This window comes from Castor canadensis, chromosome 6 (genome assembly GCF_047511655.1).
Source record: "Castor canadensis chromosome 6, mCasCan1.hap1v2, whole genome shotgun sequence".
Lineage (NCBI taxonomy): Eukaryota > Metazoa > Chordata > Mammalia > Rodentia > Castoridae > Castor > Castor canadensis.
Genome location: NC_133391.1, coordinates 85,491,994 through 85,512,533, shown reverse-complemented (window position 1 = coordinate 85,512,533; position 20,540 = coordinate 85,491,994). Strand labels below are relative to the sequence as shown.

Sequence of the window (20,540 nt, the reverse complement as noted above, 5' to 3'; positions counted from 1 at the left end):
GGATTTTTGAAGGGGAATGAAGATATTTTTTAATTGAGTAGGTGAAACCCAGTGCTTCTTAGAATCAAATTCCATACCTGCTGACGACTACTAAGATCCAGCTGCTTCCAAAACTGGAAATCTAAACAAAGATCACGCCAGTACTTGCAAACCAACGATGCAGAAAGGCAACGTTCATCCAGGGACAAATTGGAAAATATCTGTAAATAAAAAGGAACCATGTATGTGCTAAATGTTTTCAAGGCATAGGAAAAGGCTTTTATCAGTGTGAAAAATTAACTGTTTCACACAGAAACTGTTGAATGCAAGTGCCCATTATTGGAAACAAAGTACAGGAGCTAAGAACACAGACTGATGTTACGTTCGTGTAAGAAAAGGAACAGAAGAAAACACTGGGATACTAGCATGTGCCTGTGTATTTGTGTTTGCTTATATTAAAAAAAAAGAAGAAGAAGAAAGAGAGTGGGAGGAAGAGAGGGCCCAGCCAAAAACTAATAAAAAAAAAAAAAAAAAGCTTAACTTTAGGGAAAAGAAGAAAAAGACCAATGGAAGGAAACAGGGATGAAAATGAAGTTTTCTAGTTTGATCTTAGAACCACATGAACTTTTATATAAAGGCTGGGTGCTGGTGGCTCATGCTGTAATCCTAGCTACTCAGGAGGCGGAGATCAGGAGAATCGAGGTTCGAAGCCAGCCAGGGCAAATAGTTCACAAGAACCTATCTCAAAAATACCCAACTCAAAAAAGGGCTGGCGGAGTGGCTCAAGGTGTAGGCCCTGAGCTCAAACCCCAGTACCACAAAAACAAACAAACAAAAAAAAAGGGCTGGGATGTAGTTCAGTGGTACTACAATTACCTAGCATTTTCAAGGCCTGGGTTCAAATCCCAGGACCACAAAAAAGAAAAAAAAGAAAGAAAAACAAAAGTAAATCATTTAAGAAAGAACTTTACCTCTATGGTATCTTTTTCATGAAATTTATGACCCCAATCTAATCCTGAAAAAATATATATATCAAATGTTGGGCATTGTACTCAAAAAATGCATGGTCATTGGGAAAGGGGGCTCAAGTATATAACCCTAACTATTTGGGAAGTAGAGACAGAGAAGATGGTGGCCCAAAGCCAACATGGGCAAAAAGTTCAAGAGACCCCCATCTTAATCAATAGCAGCGGAGTATGTCTGCCATCCCAGCTACGTGGGAAAGCATAAACAGGAAGATCACTGTTTAAGCCACTCTAGGCATATAAAGTGAAACCCTATCTCAAAAATAACCAACACAAAAAGGGCTGGCAGAGTGGCTTAAGGAGTAGTGTGCCTGCAAGGCCCTGAGAGTTCAACCCCACTACAAAAAGAAAAGAAAAGAAAAACAAGAAATTACTATAGCCCAGAGAAAATTAAGGGAAAACAGCAACTAATGCAATCCTGACTTGGATACTGGGACAGAAAGGGACATTAGTTAAAAAAGAAAAACAAAGATAAAATCCAAATAAGGATTGAAGTATAATTGAAAGTTTCATACTTTTGGAAAATTTACTTCAGTAATGTAAGCTAAATAAAATTATTTTTAAAATAATTTTTAAAGTTACATAATAAAAAGACTGTTAGGGTCAGTGTTAGGATCAATACAGATTTTTATAAATGAAAGACAACGTAGGTACACTAAGATACTAAACTGAGCCTACTGTAAGAATATACTGGTGAGACAAACAAAACTAAGCACAAAATAGATATTAGATGATTTAAATGAATTTTTTTTACTTTTTAAGGTTGTGATTATACTGTAGCTATATTGATATTGTGATTGTATTATATTTTAAAGTTATTATCTATTTATATATTTCACTGTTTATGGACAAAATGATGTGGTATCTAGAATATGCTTCCAAATTCTTTACTGCAAACAATAAAAAACAGTTGGTGAAAGATAGATAAAACAAGAAAAGCAGAATAGTGTAAAGACTGCGTTAAAAATACCTGGGAGAGCTCATTAATTATTTTATGTTTTGATTTGTGTATGAAAACTTCCACAATACTCAGTGAAAATTTTAAAAACAACACATACTCTAGGGCTGGTGGAGTGACTCAAGTGGTAGAGTGCTGGCCCAGCAAGTGACCCTGAATTCAAACCCCAGTACTGCCAAAAATTAAAAATTAAAAAAAGAATACAGACTCTAACACAGATTGACTTACCGTAGGTTTTGAATCATGCCTTTACCATTTATTATTTATGTAACACTATGTAAATTACCTAACCTCTCTGTACCTTAACTTCCTTATCTTTAAAATGAGAGTAAGAGAGCATTTACTTCATAGGGTTATTGTGAGAATTAAAGACTATAGATGAAGTTTCTAGAACAGAGTAAGTAGTATACAAATAATTTCCATCATAACTATGTCCTAAAAATCACTTATTTCTATACAACCAAAAATCATGAACATGTAAGCTAGGATATCTATTATGTTTACATATTTTACTGTGGGAAAACCACTGCCTAACCTTCACAAGCGGTTTTCCCTCCTTCCCCCAAAGGACACAGGGAGAACTATAGAATATGCACAAGAATCACTTAAGGAATGTGCCTCCAATTCCAACAAAAATGGAGTAAGCTATCCAGAGACTTCAGTGACTACACAAACAAAATTAGAAAATTAGTTCAGAAAAGTTACTAACAAATGGTAGCAAACACAAGCAGCAACAATAAATCTTAGGAAAGGGAGAGAATCTGATTTCTAAAACTGTCATACTTAAATATAGTATGTAACAAAAATATATTTTATATAAATGTATGTATTAGTGACATGCAAAGAACAAGAAAGCCCATCCACAAGAAAAAAAATTAATAGAAACTGACCATGAGGAGCCCCAGTTATTAGACTTACTGGATAAAGACAATAAATCAACAGTTAAGATACATTCAGACAGCTAAAAGAAATGATGTACAAAAAACTACAGGAGAGCTGGGGGTACAGCTCCATGGTAGGGCACTTGATTAGACTGAATGAGGCCCCAGGTTCAATCTCTTGAACTTGAAGGAAGAAAAAATAAAGAAGAAAAGAAGAACTAAAAGAAACCATAAAAACCAAAGAGAGATGTCTCATCAAATAGTGAATATTAATAAAAAGTAGAAATTATGGAAATAACCAAATAAAAATGTTTGGAATGGAGTCATACATTATGAAAAATTCATTATAGGGATTCAATAGAAGATTATAACATTAGAAATGTCTCATAAATGAGCCAAAGATGGCCTCTGTGTGTGTTAGCCTTTAGATTATTTCTTCACACTAGGCTGTGACTCATTGATTCAAAAATCCACTCATGCCAAACAAATTCTCACACATCCAATTACCATCAAAACAGTCCAAAAAGAAAAACTGTATCCATTTACATACAAATACAGCCCACCTGCTTTACATACCACGAACCCTCACCTAATAACATAAGGCCTTACGATTAAAAGGACTAGATAACCTCACTGGAAATAGGTTAAAAGAACTAATACCAATCCTTCTTAAATTCTTCCACAACTCAAAAAATGACAGAACATTTCCTAACTCATTCTACAAAGCCAGCATTATCCTGATAACCAAAACCAGATCCAAAAAAAAAAAACTATTAGAGTCAGACGTGCTACCGTTGCACCACGAGGTCTCTTAAAAAAAAAAACTATTAGAAATCATAAATTCTTTCAGCAAAGTAGCAGGACACAAAATTAACATACAAGAATCAATAGCCTTCCTATATACCAACAACTAACAGACTGAGAAAGAAATCAGGGAAACAATCCAACTTACAATATCCTCAAAAACAATAAAGTACCTTGAAATAAATTTAACAAAAGAAACCAAAGACCTTTTTAATGAGAACTCTAAACCCCTGAAGAAAGAACTCAAAGACATCAGAAGATGGAAAGACCTTCCATGCTCCTGGATTGATACAATCAACATTGTGAAAATGGATATGAATTGTGTCCATAAACAGGGAATTCTCAAAGGAAGAGGTACAAATGGCCAGTAAATACACGAAGAAGTGTTCAACTTCCCTGGTGATAAAAGAGATGCAAATCAAAACACTAAATTTCATCTCACCCCAGTTAGAATGGCCATAATCAAGGGTAATAACAAATGCTGGCAAGGATGTGGTGAAACAGGAACCCTTAGACACTGTTGGTGGGAATGCAAATTAGTACAACCAATATGGAAAACAGTAGAGATTCCTCAAAAAGCTAAAGGTAGAACTGCCATATAATCCAGTGATATTGCTCCTGGACATCTACCCAAAGGAATGTAAGACAGGATACAATAGAGATACCTGTATATCAATATTCATTACAGCACTATTCACAATAGCCAAGCTTTGGAAACAACCCAGGTGCACATGAGGAAAAGATCAAGAAAATGTGGTATTTATACACAATGGGATATTACTCAGCCATAAGGAATAATGACATATGGTTTGAAGGTAAATGGATACAACTGGAGGACATCATGTTAAATGAAGTAAGCCAGGCTCAGAAACACAAAGACCACATGATTTCTCTCACACATGGAAGACAGGTCCAAAGATAAACATACACACAAAAACAAGCGTGAACATATACAAACTCAGATGTAGAACATGTCTGTAATAATGGAACTACTCTATAGAACTCAGGGAAAGAGGGAAAGGAAAAGAAAATGATAAAACATCATTAATATCACATAAGATGTGAAGGTAGAGGATATAAGAATATGCATTGAAAGTTGCTGAAAAATGGGAAATAGGAGGTAAAGGGATGAGGGAGAGTAATGGAAGGGGTTGAACAGACCAAAGTAAAGCACACCCATAGTGGGCATACATTGAGACACCCCTTTGAACACAACTCAAATATTAATAATCATAAACAGGACTGTAAAATAGGTACAGTGGGGGGGGTTACTAGTGGTGGGGGGACAGGGCAAATGAAGGAGATTAAGGTGATGGTATATGGTAGATGGACTTCATATACCTATATGAAACAGAACTAAGAAACCTCTTGCAATTGCTTTAAGTGGGATGGGGAGAGGGTTGAGGGGGAGAGTCAATGAGGCAATGTAACTAATGTACAATATAAGTCTAATCAGAATTGTCACTATGAATCCTCCCCCCGTGTAATGAATATATCCTAATAAAAAATTTTATGAAGAAAACTGTAGACCAATGTCCTGCATGAATGTACACACAAAAATCTTCTAGAAAATATTAGCAAACTAAATTCAATACATAGTAAAAAGGACCACAGATGCCATGGACAAGTGAGATTTACCTCGAGAATGTAAGGGTGGGCCATGATGTGAAAAAAACTCCATGAAACATACTATAAATAAAATGAAGGACATAAAATATATATAACACAATCATCTCAACTGATGCAGGACAAAGCAATTACCTACAACACCCTTTCTTGATTAAAACACTCCAAAATCTAGGAATAGGAGAGCACTTCTTCAACCTTAAAAACAGGCTCTATCACACCCCACCCTATCCTACCTGCCAGCTAACATCATACTTGGTAAAAGACTGAAAGATTTTCCCTGAGATGAGGAACAAGATGGGATTGCATGCAATCACCTTCTATGTCACATTACACAAAAGACTGAAGCCAGGGCAACTAGGCAAGGAAAAGAAAAGGTATCTGGATTGGAAAGAAAGAATTAAGAAGTTCACATATGTCATGATCTGTGATACAGATAATCCTAGAGAAGAATAAACACAAAAATAAATTTTAGAGCAATAAACAGATATTTTTATACACTAGCAAGGAATACCCTGAAGATAAAACTAAGAAAGCATTTCCTGCCAGGCGCTAGTGGCTCATGCCTATAATCCTAGCTGCTCAGGAAAGAGAGATCAGGAGGACTGCAGTTCCAGGCCAGCCAGGGCAAACAGTTTGTAAGGTCCCATCTCAAAAATAACCAACACAAAAAAAGATCTGACAAAGTGACTCAAGTAGTACAGTGCCTGCCTAGCAAGCATGAGGCCCTGAGTTCAAACTTCAAAAAACGGAAAATTCAAGGTTATGAAAAACAAGACAACACTGAGAAACTACCATAGTTCAGAGGAAATTAAAAGAAAATGACAAGAATGAAATCCTATCATTCGAAAGTAAATGGATGGAACTGGAGAATATCATTCTGAGCAAGGTTAGCCTGGCTCTAAAGACCAAAAATCGTATGTTCTCCCTCATATGTGGACATTATATCAAGGGTAAACACAACAAGGGGACAGGACTCTGATCACACGATAAAGCAAGAGCACACAAGGGAGGTATGAGGATACGTAAGATACTCAAAGAACTAGATAGCATTTGTTGCCCTCAATGCAGAGAAACTAAAGCAGATACTTTAAAGCGACAGAGGCCAATAGGAGAAGGGTACCAGGAACTAGAGAAAAGGTTAGTTTGAGAAGAATAAATTTGAAAGGTAACACACACGTACAGGAAAGCAATGCAAGTCAACTCCCTGTATAGCTATCCTTATCTCAACTAGCAAAAACCCTAGGTCCTTCCTATTATTGCTTATACGCTCTCTTCAACAAAATCAGAGATAAGGGCAAAATAGTTTCTGCCTGGTAGCGAGGGGCGGGGGGTGGGGGAAGGAAGCGGGTGAGAGGAAGGGGGGAGAAATGACCCAAACATTGTATGCATATATGAATAAAAGAAAAAGAAAATGGCAAAAAAAATTCATTTATGTCAAAAGAAGAAAAAAAAACATCACTTTGGGTCAAAAATAGAATGTTCTCCCTCATATGCAAATTATAGACCTGAAACAAATGCAGTAATATTATTGGACATGGGTCACACACTAAGGGGAGAACACACAGGAGGAATAGGGAAAGGAAAGGAAAACTAAAACTTGAATGTGGTTGATGTGCTCACTGTAAAGGAGTGAATATAGTAATCTTAAACCAGTTTAGGCCACTATGGGAAGGGACCAAGAAGTAGTGAAGAGGTCTGGTAGAGATGAACCAATGTGGGTTGGAATACACTTGTGCATGGAAACAACACTAGGAATCTCTTTGTGCACCTATCTTTATCTCAAACTAGCAAAACCGCTGTGTCTTCCTTATTATCTCTTATGTTTTCTCTTCAACAAAATTGGAGAACAAGAAGCCGGACCAGGTTCTGCCCAGAAGGAAGGGGGAGAGGGAAAAGTAGGGGAGCAGGAGGTGGCCCAAACAATGTATACACATGTGAGTAAATGTAAAAATGATGAAAAATAAAACTTATTACTTTCTGCTTTGTTATTAAGATTTTCCATCTGTTGGATTGTCACTACATTCTTCTATAATTATTTGAGTAATGTGGGGGTTTTTGTGGCTTTTGGGGGGTTTTTTGGTAGTGGTACTAGGGTTTGAACTCAGGGCTTCATGCTTGCTGCCTAGCAAGCCATGCCTCCAACCAGCCCTTTTTGCTCTGGTTATTTTGGAGGTAGGGTCTCACTTTTTGTCTAGGCTGGTCTGGACCACAGTCCTAGTTGAGGCTTCCTGCCATAGCTGGGATGACAGCCATGTGCCACCACTCCCAGTTTTTTTCCACTGAAATGGTATCTCACAAAGATTTTTGGCCCAGCTGGCCTGGAACCTTGATGTCCCACATCTCAGTTTCAACACATCTTGGGATCACAGGCTCATGCCACCACAGCCATTGGTTGAGATGAGGGTCTTGGTAACTCTCTCACCTCAACCTTGAACAGTGGTCCTCCCCATCTCAGCCTCCCAAGCAAGCTAGGATTACAGGCATGAGCCATCAGCATCCGGCTTCCTTTCATTCTCTTAACATGTTTATAATAGCTACTGAAAGGTCTGCTAAGTCTAATATCTGGACCCATTTAGAGTCAAATTTCTATTAAGTGCTTTCTTTTCCCTCAGTTTGGGTCATATTTTTCTTTCTCTCTACCTGTCTCAAAGTTTTTTGTAAAAAAAATCACCTAATATTGTAGCAATTGTAGAATCTGATTTATTTTTCTAAGCCTTTTTAAAATTTTTTTTTATTTTTAACCTACCTAGCCTTAAACTGGAATCTGTATTCTCTCAACAGTGTACCTCTCTGCTCAGGTTTTAGTTCTTAATTCTATTTCTTAACCTGGCTTCCTAGGGAAATCACACTATGTCTGAATAGCTTGGCTTTCAGCTATTCATGTGCCAAAGTTATGCTTAAATATCTCTAGCCAGATCTTCAATCTATACATGGGCTACAAAGGGGAGAGTCAAGGCTTAACACCTCCTCCTTTTTTTTTGGCTGCATTATGCATTGTAGCCCAGGCTGGCTTCAAACTCTTGACCTACCTACCTTTGCCTCCCAAGTGCTGGAATTACAGATGTGTATCACCATGTCAAGCAAATATTAGTCAATTCTTAAGTCTGCCTTGACCAATGCTTTCTGCTAGACACTCTAGACCCACCCATCTCTTTCTCTTTCTCTCTCTCTCTCTCTCTCTCTCACACACACACACACATACACACACACACAGACACAGGTGCGCACAAAGTTTTACAATAAACCAGGATATGTAAAGTGATTATCCCTTTATAGTTCTCTCATTTCCAGAGTCTGCTTGCTTAAGGCTACTCTTTCACTGGCTCCAACTGGCACCACAATCCGAGACTGGCGAATATGTGGGTTTTGCTTGGCTTTTTCCTCCCAAGTCCACCACTTGTAGATGATGAATACAGGTTTTTACTTGTTGCCCCAAATTTAGTCAGCTTCTGGCAGCAAAACTGCTGGTTTTCAAAATCACAGTTCTTGCCAAAGGTGCTGGGGTAGGAGGTCACAGTAAGAGCTCTAGAATTCCACTAGTTTTACCTGAAGCTCTAACAGGTTCTCCCAAGAATAAATGTTTCCCACGTCTTTTGTATGTTTCCTAAAGCCCAAATAATTTTACCAGTTATATTCTTGGTTTTTTTTGGAAAGGACTCATGCTCTTCATGCAGCCCAAGTCCCGCTCTCAGGGATATTTTTATGCTCATCCTTCTCATTTTATAGATGAGAAAATAAAAAGTTTGAGAGACTAGATCATTCATTAAGGTTAAAGGACTATAAGGTCTTAAAGTGCCCCTTAATAGTATGTGGGGCATGGTCCTGGATCTGTGCAGCATCTTGTTTGAAACATATCTGAATTTGACTAGTACCTTCTTTGTCAATTTTCTCTCTTGAAGAAGTAAAATGACTGTTATAATCCACACATCACTGACTAAAGTCAAATGGATCAATTCATTTTGTTCATTCAAGTGAAAAGAAACTTAATAAGTGGATGATAAGCATAAAATATTAGGCCAAAGTTAAACAACACTTTTAGAATGTATTATGCTAACGTGAAATGCTTCCATATTTACCTTCACTTATCCCCTTCTTTCCCTATCATTTATACAACCTGGTACTCATGCTGACAAAGAAAAGGCTCAAGGTTACCTACTTGATAGCTACTCATTACAAACCACCAAAATTAATAGAATTCTTAAATGAGAAGTAAGAAACTGTCACTTTTTGGTAGCTTAAGTTAAAAGACTACTTGGCATCCTTCAGCAAAGAAAGTGAACCTGACTTCCTAAAGCCAAAAACTAAAATCATCCCTAGAACTCCAGAGACATTCTTTCTAAAGGTAATCTGATTATTGGATCCTTTAATCAAACATTCATGAAATGGTATATATAATGTAATTCTCTCTATCCACTAGTAAGCTATACTCTAAGTTTTAAAAAAAGGTATTGCTTTTCCTCTTTGACTCTCATTTATTTCTATGTGCCTTCAATATTGTTTTTCGTATCTGGAAAAAATAAATCAGATACATAAGCTTTCCTCCAAAGCACATCTCCCAAAAACCCTGTTTGGGCCACTAAAGCAACTTATTGGTAATAAATCTATCAAAATAAAAATTTAATTTAATATCTATAGACATTATCAGAGTCAATTCATTGTGAAATTGCTTTCTAACAATGGTGATAGATTTTTACATCTCCCATCTAGTTCATTTTGGCAAAAGGTTTGCTGACAGAAAACATAATAATCTAAACATAAAACACACAAAGCCTCTAATATTTAAATGTAGATCTCAAGATACCCAATTACTCAAATAGTAACTAGGTAAAGAAAATTGCTGCAGAGGTTCCACCATATAAAAGCTGAATTGTGATTTCAGTAGGTCAAGTGGCTTCAAGTTGTAAAGGCTACAAGTAGCAGACTTAAACTAATTTATCTGATTCCTAACAATCCAGTAACCAAAGACTAACTGTAACAGGTTTAAGCATTTAAGAAAAATGCTACTCCCAGAACTGATCTTTGAGGAGCCATTCTCTGCTTCTCAAATTTCTTATACTGAAAGATCACAACTCAATCCAACAGACCAGTTACAAAATTGGCCTCTGACTCAGTAGTTTAGAAGTTGTCTGGAGTAAGCCTTCCACAAACAATGCAGGAATTCCTTTCACAAAATCCCTCAAGAGAATATTCAGGCTCTCTTAAACAGTATATTGAAAAGATCTCTATACCTGCTAAGCGCCAGTGGCTCTTACCTGCAATCCTAGCTACTAAGGAGGCAGAGATCAGGAGATTCGTAGTTTGAAGCCAGTTGGAGCAAACAGGTCACAAAATATTCTCAAAAATACCCAACACAAGAAAGGGGTTGGTGGAGTGATAGAGCACCTGCATAGCAAGCATGAGGCCCTGAATTCAAACCCCAATACCACCAAAATAAATAAATAAATATTAATCTCTGCATGTGGAAACAGTGAGCTGGGATGGATCCCATGGTCTGCCATTCACTAAAATGTCTTCAGGTAAACCATTTCACTTCTCCATGTCTGTTTCTGCACACATTAAGAAGAGAGGCGAAGACAAGCACCAGTTGGCTCATGCCTATAATCCTACCTATTTGAGAGAATCATCACTCAATGTCAGCCCAGGCAAACAGTTCTCAAGACCCCATCTCCAAGATACTCTGAGCAAAATGGACTGGAGGTGTGACTCAAATGGTAGAGCGCCTGCCTGGCTAGCAAGCGTGGAAGGCCTGAGTTCAAACCCCAGTCCCACCAAAAAAAAAAAGGGAGGGGGAGAAGTGATTAGATGACCTCTCAAATCTTTCTATTTTGATGTTACATTAAGTATGATTTCCAGTAAGTCTTACAATTCCAAGAAAAACACTCATTCCATTTTTAGACAGCTATAATTATGTAAAAAAGGCTTTCTAAATTTCCAAACATACTCTTCAACCCTGAAATTCCACTTCTTGAAATCTAGCCTAGAAAAATATAATCACATGTGCACAGAAAACAGCTCTAAGCATTGTTCTCAGTAGCAAAAAATTAGAAAGATCTTTTTTGGGGGCAGTACTGGTATTTGAGCTCAGGGCCTCACAGTTGCTACACAGGAACTCTACCACTTAAACCACTCCACCAGCCCCCTTTTTTGTGTTGGTTATTTTCAAAATGGAGTCTTATGACCTGTTTGCCTGAGTTGGCTTGGAACCTGGATCCTCCTAATCTCTGCCTCCTGAGTGGCTAAAATCAGAGGCATGAGCCACCAGCACCCAGCTGGAAACATCTAAGAGAAAAACAATATGATTTAATAATATGGAAGAGTAAGCAGAAGTTAAAAATAAAGGAAACCATATGCTTACTAACCAAGACCTCCAAACTATATTAACAACAAAATTACAGAACATTTAGATTTCCATACCATTTATCCGCTTTCTGCAATGATGGAAATATTCTCTACCTGCACAGTCCAATACATGTGAGTACAGATTTTGGAACTGTGGCTCTTATAACTGAGAAAACTGAATTTAAAATTTTAACCACTTTAAATTTAAATACATGTAGCTAGTGCTAATGTACTGCCCAGAAAAAAAAAAATTACTAATAGTGGTTATCTGCCCCTTGGAAATTACATGGGAAGACAGAGTGGAAGCCAGGCAAACATTGTCTTTACAAGCAATATTTGAATGCTTTAAAAAAAGGATATTTATCACTTATATAAAAGTAAAATAAAAGAGAACCATTCTTGTTGATATGGAGCCAAAGTTAAGTCTATGAATAAACACAAGAGTTCAATGTTTTCCTTTTGTCATACCTGGAAAAAAATGGGCAAGTATGGTAGCTTTGTCCTAAAAACAACCTTTAAATCACATTTTCTCGTATTTCTCTCCCAAACTTTCCCGCCCCCCTCCATTTCTAAGCAACTATAGTATTTTACTAATACAATATTTGAAGCAATACAATTATAAATGCTATTTATCCATTATTAGAGGAGTGGGGTATACTTTCTAAGAACATTTTCCACCATGGATGTTGGATCTGTGCCTCTCTATGCAACAAACCTTCTAATACTTGCAGGGAGAATTGTCATAGCCTCCTAAGTCGTCTCTTCTCTAATCATTGCTGGAATTTCTCAATACCTTATGGCTCCACTGTGACTCAAACAACAGTATCTCAAGTCAAACATGAACCTTCTTTCAGTGATGTGGCATACTCACCTAGTCTCAAACCAGACACTGAACACCTAATCAACCATGCATTCATTCATTTACTGGGTGCTACTACAACACATGCCACGCACTATGTTTAGGGGAGGTGACAGAGCAATGAATGAAATATGTATGTAGGCCTTGTGCCCCCAAATCTTCTACTTGGGTTGACAGACACAGAAAAAAATCTCTATTTCAATGAATCCCAGCCAGTTCAGCTCACTTCATGTTGGTTACCACTAGGACCATGATACTAAAGCACAGAATCTTTATTCAAGTTTCTAATATGAGTTATGGACATCTATATAACATGTCCAAACACTCCCAACACAAAAAAGCAAGTCTATGAGTAGTTCCTAAGTGTCGCTTAGGCCAGGTTTTCAATAATGCACAGCAAAATGAGAAAAAGAACAATGTAGTAAATAGAAAAAATTTATTCTACAGGGTTTCTCTTTATTATGAGATCACATCCTTTCTCCTTTGTTAATATTTAAAATGTGCTTCATGAAATACTAGTCACGGTAGGAAGAGGAAAGTATCTGATTTTTGTTTTGGCTAATTGTTAAACAGTCTTACTTGCTAAATAAGAACACAGCAATGAAATTTCTATACCAAATATTTGTTGATATTTTATTTATCCACGGCATCCAGTGATTTAAAGGTATAGAGAAAGCTCCCTCTGCCCTAAAACACACCCCCTGCACACACAGAGTAAGCAATTGCTCCTCCAGCAAATAGAACTCCGTAACATTACATTTGACACAGGAAATGTAAACTTTCCCACTGCTGTATTTTTCATAAGAACATTAATGTCACAGTAAAACAGATGCAAACATAAAGAATTTATAAATATGCAAGAAGTCTAATCAAAGAAAGCATATTGAGGACAGTAACAATTGTAATTCATGACAGTTACTTCAGTAACAATATAAGCAGCCAAATTCTTATCAAGATTATTTCTGGCTTGGCTTAAACATCATCCACACTGGAAAGGAACGTTTTTATTTATTAAGTTCCAAAAAGGGAGGTGCAGGGAAGAAAACAAGGGGGGATAGTTAATAACTTAATACAAATTTAATGACATAACTAAAGTTTGTCACTAGCATTGACAAAGCTGCAAGTTTTACTCAGTAATTAAAAGTGACACAAAGTTCTCAAAGAGAATTTTTCTCCACTCACCCCCATCTCCAACAACAACAAAATACTGCTACTCTTACTTCTGGTCATCTATATGCTTTTATGTAAAGGTTAAAATGTTGGAAATACAACACAGCACAACAGGGTTTGTTCTGTTATTTTGTTTTTTGTTTTTGTTTTTTTTTAATCAAGCTGACCTAAGTTTCCTAGTTCAAGACCCAAATCTGCCCTTTACTTTTGTGTGTGACCTTGTGCAAGGCATTCAACCACTTCAAGCCCCATTGGACTGTTGGCTCCGCAAGAGCAAAGACCACTTCTGCCTGCCTCACCGGTGCTTTCTGACCCAAAGCACTGAAACCCAGTTTCTTCTTGTATAAAACAGGGATTCCCAGAGTTTACCTCACAGTGTAACTGGAGGACGGCAGATTTGTGCCTGAAGCTCTGCTACACGGATCACGGCAAGTGCTTACTAAAAGTGGGTTGTTACAGCCACTAACTAGCAGCTACCAAAGCTTCAAAGTGCCGTTCGAAAACATCCAACTACTAACGTAAAGTCTCTGCCCTCCAGGCAGAAGTTGCTCGAGTGGGAACTACACATACTGCAGAGAAAACCTCCCAGTAATTTCACGCCGGTGGGCTAGGAGCCTAACAAATGACCCCTGATTTGGGGGCCACAAACCTCAGCTTTTCAAGGGCATTGGCGGACTGCAGTCAACAGCCGGGCCCCGCAGGCTTCCCAGCCTCCCGGGGTGGAGGGATGGGGTGGGGGGCGTCCCCCGGCCGTCGGGGACCCCCTCCTCCGCGCGCGCAGGGGGAGGGGAGCGCGGGCTCCGGGACGGGGTGGGGGCGGGTTGGGGAAAGGGGGCATCCCTGCGCCTCTCGCCCACACCCACCTTAAGCAGGATGGACGGCGGCAGCTGGTTGATGTCTGGGGTTTCGGGGGGCGGCTCCCTGGGACAGTCGCAGGGGTGCTCGGGGGGCTCCTGACAGTCCGCGTCGCCACATTCATGCTGCTGCTGGGCGGACGAGGGGGCGGTGCCCCCGGCTCGGACCGCGTCCCCGCCGGCCTCGATGGGGGCGCACTCGGAAGCGGGCGCGGGGCAGAGCGGCGGCGGGGGCTGCTCGGGACCCTGGCAGCAGCCAGCGTCGGGGGGCCGCGGCGGCGAAGCGCCTCCCCCCGCAGGGCCGCCGCCGCCGCCGCCGCCGCCGCCGCCGCAACCCCCACCGCCGCCGCCGCAGCGGGGCTGCTTGCAGGGCGTACAGGCGGGGACCCCGGCTCCCTTCCGCTTGCACACCATTTCGGGGGGCGCCTGGGGCTCGGCTGGCGGCGGCGGTGGCCCCCGGAAGAGCTGCAAGGCGGCGGGCGGCCCCAGGAAGCGCACGGGCCCCACGCTGGCCAGGAAGAGGCTCCGGCCCTGCTGCTCCCAGGCGGCGGCCGCGGCCAGCCCCAGCTCTTTGCAGCAGGAAGCGGGCGACGAAGCCGAGGCGGCGGCGGCAGCGGCGGCGGCGGCCGAGGAGAGCAGGAAGTGGCGGGCAGCGGCGGCACAGTCCTCAGCGGCCAGGGCCGCGTAGCGCCGCGCCAGGTGCTGGGAGGAGGCGGCGGCGTAGGCCCCGTCCCGCGGCGGCGGCGACAGCGGCGGCTCCTCCTCTGGGCCGGCGGGGGCGGGCGCGCCGGGGCTGTGCACGATGAAGCAGAGCATGCAGGGCCCGCGGAAGAAGCAGTCCCGGCTCCGGGGCGCCGCCGGCTGGGGGGGCGCCTTGGCCGGCGTCCGGCGGGGCAGCCTGAGGAGAGGGCGCCGGCGGCGACACCAGCTGCAGCAGCGAGGCCTCTTCTGGCTCGGGCGGCTACGCGGCTCCTTCGAGAGAAGGTGGCCCATATAGAAGGCGCCGAGGAGGGCGCTGGGGACGGGGCGGGAGGGAGGCCCGGAGAGGCGGGCTCCTGGCAGCGGGGCAGGCCGCTCGCTGGCTGGGCCTCTGGCCCACAGCGGGGTCGCCCGCCCTGCGCACACACGGGCACACGCGACGGTGGGGGGGGGTCAGCTGCGGGTGGCCCGGGTGCCCGACGGAGGGCTACATGCTTTACCCAGGGCAGCCGGGAGGACGATGGGCGCGAGCTTTGGGGACGCGAGGTAGCGAGCGAGCGAGCCTGCCAGCTAGGCGACCAGTCCGGACCCTGCTAGCCGGCTCAGTCCGTCAGCGTCGCGGCGGGGGCAACGCCGGGTCCCGCTCGGACCATTTTAACTGCGGCTCCGCCGGCGGCGCGCGCGCCCGCGACACAGCTTGGAGCCGCAGGAGCGCGCGCCCCGTGCCAGGAGGGGGTGGAGCTGGCTGCGGGGGCGCGCGCGGGGCGGGAACGCCAGTGCCCCTCTCTCACACGGGTGGGCCGCTGGACCGGCAATATCGGGGAGAGGCTGACCCTCTAGAGTGTGAGGCGCCGCGCACGCGCTTCCTCCACATTTCCCGGGGTTTGTCGGAGCTCGCCGGGCGCACGTCTCTCTCCTGAGGGGGGAGGAGACACTTCCGAGCCAGCTGTGTGACATCCGTTTCCACAGCCACGCTGACGTCTGGAGGTGTAAGTTCAGGAGCTGCCATTGGCCAGGAGCCGCACGGCTCTTTCCCTCACGTCCCACCCCCACAGTCACCCCCGACTCGGAAACTGGGGTCACTTCGGAACCGGGAAACGAGTTCCGCCGGAAAAGCTGCAGGGGGCCCCAGAGGGAGTGGCAGAGCGATGCCCTTGGGTGGCGCGCACCCGCCATGTGAGCGGCCAGTGGGTTGTGTTCTCCCCCACTTGTTTTCCTACTTGTTCCTAAAGTTGTAGTCTTTCTACTTTATTTCAAACGAAAGCGTGTATCAAATTACCTACAACCTGCAGTAAGCCGTTTCTCAGACCAGCGAGTCATGCCGGCTTCCAGGCCAGGGACTCCAAGTGACTTGTTTGCACCATGCGCGTTCTGGCTGTGTGTCCATTGTAGACGTGCTTGTGCAGTGCCTCCATGGCAACCTTTGGTGGCCTAGGTGAGAAAGAGGAAGTAGGCTTACTGTTAAGCCTTTAAAAGGTTTAACTATAATGAAGTTAGGGCAGTATCTTGTGTAGACATAGCTGCTTTCACAAGGAATTGGATACCGATTGTAACGAACCAGTACCCTTGTTTTCTGCTGCGGTAACAAAATACCACAGACTGGGTAAATTACACATAATAGAAGTTTATTTGGCTCATGGTTCTTGAGGCTGGCAAGTACAAGAGTATCTCCATATTATGCTTTAACAGGATGATAGGGGAAGGCAGCACTGGAGACAGAAAATTAGTCCTCATCCCTTTTATCAGGAACTCCTGCGACATCATGAAGCCATTCCTGAGGGCGTGCCCTGCATGTTGTGATCCCCTGTTGAAGTCTTGCCTCTTAATGTTACGTGACAGTTAAACTTCATCAGTTTTGGAGGGAATGCTCAAACCATAGCAGCCAGTATGATGAAATGGAGAGTTCTTTAGGAGGGACGTTTCCTTTATTGTGATGGAGGGAATGAAGAAAGGAAACAAAGACTGGATAGAGATAGATCTTTTGTGGCAGGAAAGAGAGAGTTCTTTCTGGTAGTTTCTACTTTACATTAAGGCGAAGCCTGGTTATCTACTGAAAAGTGGAAGAGAAGTGTCAGTCGTTTTAAAAAGCTACAAAAAAGGATAACCTGAGAGTGTGTGCAGAGAAAGCAGTGTAGCAAGATGAAGGCACATCAGGATATAGACCACTATTTGAGCCTGTGCAATTTTCTGGCAGGGGTCAGTCTTAAGACCCTATCACAGATTCTTCAGCATCTTTACTAGGCTGCTTTTTGAGCACACAAAAGAAGAACTATGTTTTAAATTGTTTCTAGCTAGGTGCCTGTGGCTCATTGCTATAATCCTATCTACTCAGGAAGCAGAGATCAGAAGGGAGCCAGTCGTGGCAAATAGTTCTTGAAACCGTCTTGAAAAACACCCTTCACGGAAAAGGGCTGCTGAAGTGGCTCAAGGTGTAAGTGTAGTGAACGGGCTCACGAAAGCGTGCACTCAGTCGTGGCGTTCAACCACACGGCCAGCGACACACGTGAGGGAGGATGCAGGGCCACAAGTTCAGTTCACACATTTATGGAGGGAATGGCTACACACCTAACACCTCACCAAGAGGAAGAAGGGGACCTCGGCGGAAGAGTCACCAACAGAAAGCGGGTTCTCGTGAAAGCGAGGAGAGCTCACTGGCGGAAGCCTTCAGGAAGCACTTGGGTCCACAGTACGGCTGTCGGGAAAGGCGACCAAACGGACCTGTAGAGGGTGGCCAGAGCTAGAAGGTACCGGTGGCCGTGGACCAGTGCTGCGACACGGGAGATCGAGAACGACTGAGGAAGGTTGCCTGCCAGAGTGGCAAGAAGGCTGGCAAAGAGAGGCACACAGGAATAGTCCCTTGATTGCTGGCGGAGGGTGTGTAGAAGTGTGCTCTGCTGGGCCAGTCCTGCTGGTCAGCTTTTATACTGCCAACCAGCCTGTGCTGCTTGGGTGTAGCCTGTCCTGCGGCGTAATGGGTTGGTTACACCTTTGGGTGTGTGTGGATGTTCTCAGTTGGGTGGGTGTGTCCTCGAGCTCTCCCTGGCACATCGTGACATGAGCGAGTCCATATTGTCCATGTTCAGGTAAGCCTTGAGTTCAAAACCCATCACAAAAAAGGTCTGGTGGAGTGGCTCACGGTGTAGGCCTTGAGTTCAAACCCCAGTACCGCAACAACAACAACAAAAAGTTTCTAAAACTTTCAAACATACATCTATCCTGTGATCCAGAAATTCCCACATCTGTGGTTTATTCGGAAATAGTAGCATATTCCACAAAAGCTTGTGCAAAAAATGTTCATAGCAACTTTATGATCACCAGAAACTGCCAACAGTCCATCATTGGGAGAATGTATTAACAGACTGGAACATTTGTCCAGTGAAATACTATTCATCAATAAAAGATACAGGAAAACATCATGAACCTTAAAATTGAATGCCAAATCAGTCTCTGCATTTGTGGCCCTGGAATGTCAACCTAATTTTAGAAAGCTCTGTATGTGATTATGAGCCCAGCACCACGCGGACCCATGAGAACTATACATTCTATGCCAGCTTCTCATTTTCAGAGAAAACTTAGGTAAATGACTCTGAGACTTTTGAAGTGGTTTCTGAAATTTACAATGCCTGTTTTATTCCCAAATCTACAGCCTTTTAGCCATCAGACTCAGCTTCTCATATGAAAAATAAGTTATGTTTTGTAGTTAAGAGATGATTAGGGCTGGGAATGTGGCCCAAATGGTCTAGTATGTACAGGCCCTGCGTTTAATTCCCAGCCACAAAAAAAAAATTTTTTTCAAAGATTATCATGTCTGTTTTCACCAATTTCCTTCACTCACCCCCCACAGATATCCCTAGAAAAATTGCAAGTTTTCTGAGACCTGGGATTATCCCTAACCCTTCTTTTCCTTTCTATTTTTTTTCTTTTATTCTTTTTTGTTTTGCTTTGTTTTTTTGGCAGTAAGGGGTGGGGGTTGAATTCAGGGCCTTGTGCTTGCTAGGCAGGTTATTCTACCACTTGAGCCACAGGACCACTCCTTTTTGCTTTACCGCAGTAGTAGCAGAGTCTTGTATATTTTACCAATGAGTAAGCTGTCACCAAAAGTGTAAAATGAGTTTTGAAACTCATTTATCTTTCCTGATAAATATTCAGGAAAGAGAATGATGAGTAAGAGTTATACATTTCAATTATAGTGACAACTTTAGCAGTTAATGTCATTTTTAGTGAGGGGAATAACCAGGAACTGCCAGTCCTACAGCCAGAAGCTAGACTAATACTACTAGCTAGGCCTTGGTGTTACTGGCGTCTAGCCAGTAACTAACTCAGTGTTCTATTGACCATAGCAAGTACAAAGCATCGGTACCAAACATGGCCACCCTGTGACCATTAGACAAGGTGAAAGTAAGACCCCTCCACAAGAAAATAAAACATACTCCAAAACAAATACGATGAAACATTTAGCAATTGTGACTACTGTTACTTGGCCATTTACAGACTTCATTTTGCTGTATTCTTTTTTTGCCTTGTAGGTAACAAATACCCAATTATAGAATTACCTCTGCACCCTAACAGCATCCAATCCAGAGCTAAGTTCTGATCCTTTCTCAAAATCACCTAACAAGCCCAATTATCCTCTTACTAAGGTGCCTTTGCCTCCTTGCAATAAGACGTTTAACCCAACTTGGTTTGACCTGGCATGTCCCTGCTGGTCTTTAGTTGAATTTAGCAAATGTCACCTGTGTATCTAAAATTAGTCCTTCCTGTATTGTTCCTGTGTACCCTACTTTTGTTTTTTTATAACTCATTATCAGATGTTAATTTGATTTATTTTTTCTAGTTTGTTTCACTGGAATGTAAACTCAATGAGTACAATGCCTTTGTTCAGTTTCAGGAAGGTAATCTGGCAACTGTGTAGAAGATGAACTAGAGTAAAAAGAGTCTATTAGCAGGAAGACTATATAACATTGTATAAAGGGTCAATGGAAAGACCTTAAAGTCTAAATTGAGGTTTACTGGGGATAATGAGGTAAGGATGAGATTGAGAAACATTTCTGATGTAGAGTTTCAGGAATTAATGAGTCATTTATAAATTAATGACTTAATTTAATGAGTCATTATGTGTAGAGGGAAGGAAATGAAGAACCCCCAAATTGCTACTTGTACATTCGTATGGTTTATTTCAGTGTATAACTTATTGTGGTAAAATGGTGAATTCTATAATACAGATATTTACATATTTGAATAATATTACACCTGCAGTAGACTTGTACTATGACACGGTAAGATTTGCACTGCAAACCAGTGTGTAAGTTTTAAATGCAAATTAAAAAAGAAAAAGTGGGCTCA

The 20,540-nt window shown here is 42.2% G+C and overlaps 1 protein-coding gene across 2 annotated transcripts in view; it reads right to left on the bottom strand.

Annotated features, from left to right (window-relative positions):
- Nucleotides 1–15,491, bottom strand: part of Fbxl17 (F-box and leucine rich repeat protein 17) — a 481,585-nt gene extending 466,094 nt beyond the window's left edge. For both annotated transcript variants that reach the window (XM_020175035.2, XM_020175052.2), the window contains exons 1-2: nucleotides 14,508–15,491; nucleotides 78–200 (exon numbers count right to left, since the gene is read on the bottom strand). In XM_020175035.2, the coding sequence (XP_020030624.2) occupies nucleotides 78–200; nucleotides 14,508–15,491 (1,107 nt within the window). The remainder of the gene's footprint in view (nucleotides 1–77; nucleotides 201–14,507) is intronic.
- Between the last annotated feature and the right edge of the window lie 5,049 nt (nucleotides 15,492–20,540).